Source organism: Ceratina calcarata, unplaced genomic scaffold (genome assembly GCF_001652005.2).
Source record: "Ceratina calcarata isolate Rehan_Ccalc_2016 unplaced genomic scaffold, ASM165200v1 scaffold293.2, whole genome shotgun sequence".
Taxonomy (NCBI): Eukaryota; Metazoa; Arthropoda; class Insecta; order Hymenoptera; family Apidae; genus Ceratina; species Ceratina calcarata.
The window spans coordinates 160,824-169,982 of record NW_017151702.1 but is presented as its reverse complement, the minus strand read 5'-3'; the positions used below and the strand labels follow the sequence as shown (position 1 = coordinate 169,982).

The following is a 9,159-nucleotide window of genomic DNA, read 5'->3' as shown; positions in this document are numbered from 1 at the left end:
AGCTAATACATTCTTAAATTGTAACTTGGTGGATGAATATTTTTTCGATCGAAATAAACTCTTGGTCTCAGAAATATTAATTGAACGTTCTAAGACTATGAACGAAGAATATCGAACATTTTCCTTATTATAGTGATCCCTTGTTCATGAATCTTAGAAATATTAATTGATTATACAAACGAAGAGTGAAGTAAACACAATTTTATTGACTATCGTTCAAGACTCATGATTCGTATTTTATAATCTGCACAAACGATGAACGAAGACAGGACGGTTCTGAAGTGGTACAACGAATAAGATTGGAAGTTCGATAACTAATTGGCAACTTCGAGACTTCTCGGGGAACTGGTTCCGACCCTTTTCAAAATGAATGATCGTTTCGCCGGCTCGTGGCTTAACATTGTAAATGTTCTTCGTATAATTTTGTTGAACGGGAAGAAATATAAGCCGTATAAAAGCCCCGTAAAGTCAAGAGTCATAGGGACGGAGGCACGAGATGGGTCATAAACCTGTGAAGAAACGCGTCGAGGCCCGAAGAGAAACCAGCCTCTGTTTCTTCTCGTCCTTACGTCTCCCCGAATTCTCTATGGACTTGATTTTAATCCGTCCACCGACCACCATGTAAAACGTTAAATTAAGTATTACAACGATTATTCCATGAGTTATCAATACCGTAGTCTTCGTAGCCCACGGTATATGATTGACTTTTTGCACTCGGTGCATGGAGGAAAAGAATGGAACGGAATATTTTTCAGGCCCGGCCGCGACAATTGACGTTCGGGTGGGTGTTATCGGTTACTCAGGTCGCGGTGTTAAGAAGCGTGGAGGGAACAGGATGAACGGAGATTTAATCGAGCAGATCGGTCGGTACCAGGGCGCGTGCTACCACGTATACTTCGTGACCCCTTCATACGCAATAAATCAATTATCGCTCGTTAGCTAGAAAAATGTACCTTCAATCGAATCACGTTACTTAACCTCGAGTGTGACCAACGGTGTACACGCGCCCGGAACGCAATAGGGCTGTACGCTGCTTCGCATCGATCTCGTATTTAAATCGTTTATCGTTGATCGTCAGTCAGAACGTTGAAACGAACGATCAATGATTTATCGAGTTGCACTTATTCGCTGGACTTCATGTAAAATCACTTCTTAAGCCTCTAGAATAAATAACTTCGTCACGCATATGTAAAACGAAATTTGTATGCCCTTACCGTAAGGGAGAACTTATGTATAATCGTGAAAAGACCGTCGGACGAATTCTGGAGATCGTGGGAACGTTCTAGTAAAGATTATACCGAGTCGAGAAGTAGAAAATGCCGCATTGGTCAGACGACCGCAGCTTCTGTCGGTCTCGAATTTCAACGGAATTAAGGGAACAGTCGTCGACGAACCATTCTTTCGTTTCATTGAGCAAACGTAGCTCTGTCGAGGAACAAAAAATTCTGGGACGCGTATACTCGTGCAAGGGTGGCCCTTCAGCAAGAAAATTTCACCCACCGCTGGAACCAATATTACATCCCTTGCAAAATGTAGAGGAAGAACAACGTTTGTAACGGACGCATATCTTGTTCGCCTGATCTTCGTGCAAAATGAGGCGGACGTGCTACGCGTTTGAAAAATGTGATTTACATTTCGCGTTATAGTTCAGCTTTGATCCCGACACGTAAATGTTTTGTATTAAATATTCTCGTAAATGCATGAAATCTGTGGTGTACCGGTGATAAAAGCGATGACGTGTTCATTCGAATATGCTACTGAATTCTTGGAAGGCTGGCCAACTCGTTAAGTATTCTACTTTGTGCGAATATCTAAACCGGCGATGCTGTTTCACTACTGATTTGGTATCAAAGTATGTTGTGAACTCTGCATCGTATGAACAGATGGCACCAGTTTGTTTTGACACAAATTGCGAAGAAGGGTTGAAATAGGAAAGCGAAAGTAGATGTTTTGGGAGAGAACCGAGAAATACTTCGGTGAGGTGAAAAATCGAACTCGAGCAAAAAAATCGTTAACAGTTGGAAAGATTTAAGAGTGGTGGTGGCTGATCTGTGTTTAGCTCCGTGTCTAATGAAAAGCACCGTTTGCCCGCTTTGAATTTCGCAAACATTCCTGGACGATGATGCTCTCCCGCTTTGAGCTACCGCGAATATTGCATCCAGAGAGACACGAGCCCGAATCTATTAAAAGCATTTTCGAATCTTAAGGACAAGTACCGAAAACAGTTCGTGTCAATTAAATGTTTAAAAAATATTAATCGTAAAATGAATAGATGAAAGGGCCACTCGTTTCTAAATATTTTTGCGTTAATTGTTTAGAGGACGGTAACGATTCGCAGTTCTTTATTTCGAGTCGTTAACGCGTATCAGGTTGACTGTTAATTGGCCCTAATTCGATAATCCGGTGACCTGTTATTCCCGCGACCAGTTTCCATCCGTGAGAGTTTTCGAAGCTATCGTTACTCAGTACAGGTAATTATACCGGAATGCAGTCGGTTATAACGGGGATGGAGTAAAAAAAATTGGCTCGTATAGGTGGTTCTTTTATCAGGGTTGATGGCCGCCGGGCTGGTCGATTAAATCGGTCCCGGGGTTAAATATTGACGCTCCGCCTGGGAAAATTCATGCGAACATTTATGTCCTTCTATTTACTTTGCTCGGCAAGTGCTCTCCGGTTATCACAACGGACTTCATACCGGAAACTCGACGTATATAAAAAGTAATAATAACTTTATTTTGATTGCAGGATAAGCCACTCTGCGGGGTAAAAGCAAAGATCAAAGTGTCGAACGAAAAAAGGAAATAATCAATGGAGCCGTGGAAACTACGAAACCTTTTCCACCGTTTCCCCATCAAATGGAACTGATATTCGCAGATATCGCTGTCGAGAAGATTACGCAGCGAGGAGAGATGTCTCTTCCGAAGTCTAAACGAGTCTCCTGGTCCTGAGTCTCGTCGATCTTCCTCGAATCTTTGTCCACCCGTTGCCTTTTTCGAGACGGACAACCATCCACGGGGTCGCCGCGAATCGAAAGACTGGATCGAGTTCGAGGAAGATAAACGACAAGATCTTTTGGAGTTCGTTTACATTGAAAATTCCTCGATCAAATTCGAATACAGAAGATCGAGAATCCTGAACGAACCGTGAACCATGGAGTCGAACTGGCACGCTCGCAAATTCGACTGTTTCTCTTCGGAGAAGGTTGAGCTTTTTTCAAAATCGGTGGACGACATCACGGCGAGCGACGTCGATCCCCGTCGGCGTCGTTGTGCGTTCTGCGGCAAAATGGAATCATCTTCACGAGTTTGCGACCTCTGCGAGCGGCTTTGTGGTCGGGCTTACGACCATTCGAGAACGGAAAGAAATATCGAAGAGCGTTTTAACCGTGCACCGAGGCGAGAAAATGCGACTACTCCCTGCAGGATATTAAAACGCGGCAGGTTACAACCTAACGCTTCCGTCGGTTACGTTTCCAACGTCGTGCGGTGGAACCCGAGACCGTGTCGTTGGGGCAGACAGAGACTGGCGATAAGCTGGATGATATTGTTCCTATCGTTAACGGTGTTCCCCGCGTTCGCGAGTGCGCAAAAGGGAACGAAAGGTTACTCCAAAGAAGAAGGAGGTGAGTCGATCCTACTCGTTTTACGTTCACGATACGAACGACAATGGCTAACGGGAAACAAATTAAAACGTTTAATGAATCGATCGGTGCCGAGTTGAACAAATATTTTTTTAATAGCTTTGTGATGGACAAATGAACAGCGAACGCATTTTATCACATCGGCAATTTCGTTGAATTTTCCGTGAACGAAATGCCAGAGTGAATTGAGTAGTTGAAAAATGAAATCGATCAACCCTGCATGCAGCTTGTTTGCCACTTCGGTTTCCTGCTTCTATTTAACTGGGTTAATGAATTGATCGGTGGTATCAATTAGATGTTGAAATAAAATAGAACGGATGACGCATGAAATAAATACATTTTTGTCTCGGCATCTCATGTAGTATGAAAATTCCCTGTAAATATTTGCAATTCTTGTCGATCACGCTTTTTATCTAACGCGATATCATATCGAGGCAAACTCTCTATTAGAACGAAGAAACTAATGTCAAGTACGGCCGCACAATTACAAGGCACGGCCTTATTTGCCAGAATCAAAGCTTTTACTGTTGCGAACCTCTTCTCGTTCGTTACACACGATTGCAAAGTATAAACACGAGAGTTAATCAACTAATTGCCAAAGTAACACGGAGGAGACTAGTCTTTCCAGCGAGGAAGAAATTTTTGCGTTTTTACGACAACATCATTAATTCACTAGGAAAAAATGAGAGTCCGTCCGTAAACTGTGAATCATCCCGTCTCGGCCCTTCGAGGGCGAAACCTTTTCACGAAATCCTCCTGTAAACTATGCGAGCTTTAATCAGTACAAATTACGTTTGTGCCAGAAAAGCCAGGAAGGTCGACCACCTCGTAAAAGGAAAATGGAATCCTTCGGGCAGACAAAAGAATCTCGCGGTTCGCTCTTATAAAAATACAACATGTCGCGGCATTAACGTTATGACGTGTTCGTCATGAGAATTACGTCTACCCGATTCTTAAATTAACGCCGGAGTCTCTCGAACCGTGAAGAGGTGTACAGAACTCGCGATCTCGTTTCGGACGCGAGCGTTTCGTGACTCGCGGCAGAGAAAGAGGAGTGCAATTCTGAAAAGTAAACCGTGTAGAAACGTTTGATTCGTTTCCGTCTGGTCGAATTAGCGAGGAAGAAAGCAGGTGAAACCAACTCGTGAAACACGATTCCGCGCTCGTGAACGAGTTATTTTTATTTTTTGATCCTCCGAGTGAAATGGAAATAAAACCGGAGTCGGTCAAGCGACGAGCGTGACGTCGTTCCCTGAGTACTTAACATCGGGACGAGTATGCAAATCCCCATTAATTTGTCTCTAGACGTATCTCGTAATCTCGTCTGCACGCGAACTCGCCGGATTTCCTTCGAAGACAATTAGACGCGAAATTCTTGTCCCTTTCGATCGCGATGACTCGAACGCAGTTTTCCGCCGTTTCGTCGATTGCCTTCGTTCGTTTTCCTCGTTATCGTGTTCCTCGCAGGGTTACGTCGATTCTCATTCATGTCTCCATTGGACGGTCTTCCACGTTAGGAAAATGAATTCGGGTTTTAATTAATTTAACGAAACGATAAATATCAGATGTAACAAAGACGTTTACGTCTCCTTTTGCGATCTTTATGACTGCTGGTAGCTGGATGCTCTTTGTTCTTCTGCATCACGCTCAGAATGGTTTCCGCGATTATTATTCTGACAGTTACGCGTATTCTTGGTGCAAAATGTAGCAAGTGAGAAATGAAACGTGTCTAACTGAACACGGGCCGGTGCCCGTGCCATCATCGTTGAGACATTTCACGAATTCTCGGAGGAGGAGCCTCGTAAACTTGTCTCCGAGCTACGAAAGGATGGCAGTTGTTTATTTTCACGGATTATAACGCTTGGCGGGCGTTAAGTACTTCCAGCGGAGCGCGACCAACGGACACGGATAGAGAGTCGCTTAAAATCGCGTTAACCCCCGGTTACTTACGCGTACACCCAGCGTCGACACTAATTATACATTCTTGCAGTCTAGTGCATACCAAGATTCCCGTACCTGCCAAATCCAATTCGTGCTTTCCAAATACAAACACCGAAATAGATCGGTCATTATTTACTCTCTCCTATTCGTCGTCATACGCGTAATACGTTATGGATGAATCTATTTGCATGTTGCTAATCATGATAGAACATTTGATATAATTCCATACGATGATCGATGGAACGATTGACGGTTTACGCGATGATTCGTACGCTATTTCAAATGATATTAATTCCAACTCTGTTGAACAATTGGAAATACATCGCGAAATGATAATCCTGTAAAAAAAACGATGAATCGCGGAATCAGTGGCGGGAGGCTCGCTCATAAACGAGAGGATGCACCAGCGCGAGAATGGGTTTTAAAAGCAAGATCGGTTCGTCGAACAATTCACGGCCGGATTTACCCCTGACTGAATTAAAAGCAAATTATTCTAACGAGCGAACGATCCGCTTTTAATCCTTTCGACCAGAAATGAAGCCCTGGTTCTGGTGAATTAATTAGTTGATAGATTCAGCGAGTTGTTTTCGTTACGATATTCCTTGCGAGTCCGCATCCGGTATATTTGATGGAACATCGATCATTTAGAAAGAAACTCCTGGTTTGAATAACTTCGTTCGCGGATACGCGTATAAAATTTATGCCTGGCTTCCTGCAGAGAACGGGAACAGGAATATGTGAAATGTCGAATGAGATATCGGTGCAAAATTCTATTTAATAAAATTCCTCTCTGAAATGTACTTTTAACAATGATCGCAGAAACTCATTTCTCTAATTGTTTACTACATACGTTTCATCGAGTATATAATGAGGTACAGTGCTTATTTGGTTTCCGTCGGTTGCAATGACGGTCGTCGCGTTTCTCCCGATTTCCCGCGGTAATTTCGAGACTCTTAATCAATCAGACACGACCTCGCGGTCGATTGACGTATTTAAACTCGTCTCGAACGGGCCTGCGGTGCTGTTAATTGTTTACTGGCTCCAGCCGCGTCGCGTCGGGCTCGGCCTCGATGCCGTTTAACGCGAAGAAACATCGCCGAGGAATCCAGATGACGTATCCCTTTCTCACCCTTCCGTTTGCTCAGAATTAAACGCGTATTCGTTCAATGATCTCTAATGAGATTCACTCATCCCTCGTTTTGATAAAAACAACCAATCCCGTTCGACGATCCGTGTTACGTAGTTCATCCAAACGTTGTCTGGTTGAATAGTAAGATTCTAGTGCAGATCTCATTTGAATAAGAGTATCAGACGAATCCTTCTGGTTAGAATTGCAAAATGTATGCAAACATCATTTCGATGAAAACAACAGATGAATAGTTGTTTGATTAGTTTCGTACTACAGCGAGCAGGGTCGAATCGAATGGATGACTCGATACAGTGGATGCAACGATCTGTAGGCGATTCACGTTCTGAAACGTCGCCCCGAATCGAGTTCGGTACCTCTTTGTTCATATTCCCCCGTTTTCACGTGCTGCAAGTCGGCAGAAGGATTCTGCGGATGTCCGAAGGGAATCGATGCCCTCTCGAACGTTTTCGTCGTTGATTGCCGTCGAGTAACGAAGAACTGCGATTTCTTCGAATCCACGCTCGTTCGCGAGATGCTTCGCTACCGGAGTAATTCGGACAATAAAACGCGCACATCGGAACAAAGTACGCAGGAAATTTCGCTGGAAACTCATCGAACCAGTCGGGTCCGGCCAATCGATCATTTACTTAAACAACGTAATCATTCGCGAGGTTCCAGTTTCCCGGTTCCCTCAGGTTTTAACGGGGCGGCTCTCTTTTCGAACACAGGACGTTGACTCGCAAAGGCCGCGGCGAGTAAAACGATGTCGGCGTCGCGACGTCTTAAACTGGAGCACGACGCGATTCCGCGCACAACTTACCCGTGAAATAATTAACTGGGATAATTGCCTCGCCTATTCTCCCCGAGCCTCGCCAGTTCCACAGTTGACAAGCTACTCGTTAATTTCCAATCTCTACGCATTTCTTCAACCCCCCTTGCACAAGCGTGTTTACAATAATTATATCGTTTATCTTGTCAATCGTTATACGAAGCGTCGTGTCAGATAATTCATTAGTACAAATTAATTACTGCGTTTGTGACGTTCTATCAAATATTTAAGATCAGCGATGTGCAAGCCAAAAGGTACACAATTCGAAATTCGAGAAAATTTGTATTGGGTCACGGCGTATTAAAGAGTTAAAGTGTTCGAACCGGATCGATAGGATGGCCCGGGATCAGCGACCGAATTTTGCGTCAGCCTATTTAACCGTTCACTTTAGAAGCCAGGAAGCCTCGTTCTTCTTGTCACTTGGACATGACTGTAACAGCCGGCTTTGCCTTTGTACGAGTACAACATTGCAGTTACCATGGGAACGTTGAAATTTGTTGGGCCGACATCAATCATCGCGTCGTTAGCCCAAAGCAACGAGGCGTTCATTAACAGAGTACGTAATGCACGTGCATTCGGTGGCTGGCTCGTTGACAGACATTAAACAACATTAACGACGGCGCGTCCATTCAATTCTTGTTTTCTGCACTTTTTACTCTCGCCTAATTATTCCCGAATAGATCCATCAAGATTTTTATACCGAGTCATTTAGCAGATGTAAAATCTATTTGATGAAAACATTTATTTCACGTTCCAATGTGTTCGCATTTGATTGCATTATACGTTCAGGTGTTCTTGTATACACATTTTCTGCATGTTCCTTTTTTTTTAAGGATATATTGGCTATACAGTCAATCCCAAACGTTTATGCACTTTAGAAACGCATTTCTTAAAAAGAAATCAGACGTCGGAAGAACATTGCTAATAATAAACAACAAAAAAAAATTTTCGATTTTTCCGAGATTTTTCCAAGGGGTACCCCTTCAGATTTCGCGAGATTTTCGTTTTTTGCCAATAACTCCCAAAAGGATGGACGTAAGGGAAAGTTGTTGGGGGCATTTTGTAGAGGACGACGAGATCTACAATTTCTGTATGAAATTTTCTCGCTAGCATTAATAGTTTACGAGTTATTGACGAAAAACTGTTTTTTCGTTTTTCGTCAATAACTCGTTAAATATTAATGCTAGCAAGAAACTTTTATACAGAAATTGTAGATCTCGTCGTCCTCTACAAGAAAGGTCCTATACAATTTTCCCGTAGGACCAACGGTTTAGGAGTTATTGAAGAAAAACGAAATTTTTTGTCAAAAGTTGGCTATTTCGATGGTGGAATGGTCGGATTTTGTCAACATCAATAAAATGCCAAATAATCATACGTAACTCGTTAAATATCGAAATTAGAGAGAAAACAACTTTTATTTGAAGTATTTTTCGCAATTCTGAAAAAAAAAATTTTCATCAGCGTCAATACTTAATTGGATATTTCCTTCTACACTTTTTAGCACGTAGCTATTTATTATTAGCATTATTCTTCCGACGTCTGATTTCTTTTTAATTATAGGAAATGCGTTTTTCTAAGGTACATAAACTTTTAGGATTGACTGTATAGCCAATACATCCT

At 42.7% G+C, this 9,159-nt stretch overlaps 1 protein-coding gene across 1 annotated transcript in view; it reads left to right on the top strand.

Moving 5' to 3' along the window:
• Positions 1-9,159, top strand: part of InR-2 (insulin-like receptor-like) — a 51,579-nt gene that overhangs the window by 17,485 nt on the left and 24,935 nt on the right. Inside the window, exon 2 of the mRNA XM_018022724.2 lies at positions 2,746-3,622. Coding sequence (XP_017878213.1) covers positions 3,151-3,622 — 472 coding nt within the window. The 5' untranslated portion in view covers positions 2,746-3,150. The remainder of the gene's footprint in view (positions 1-2,745; positions 3,623-9,159) is intronic.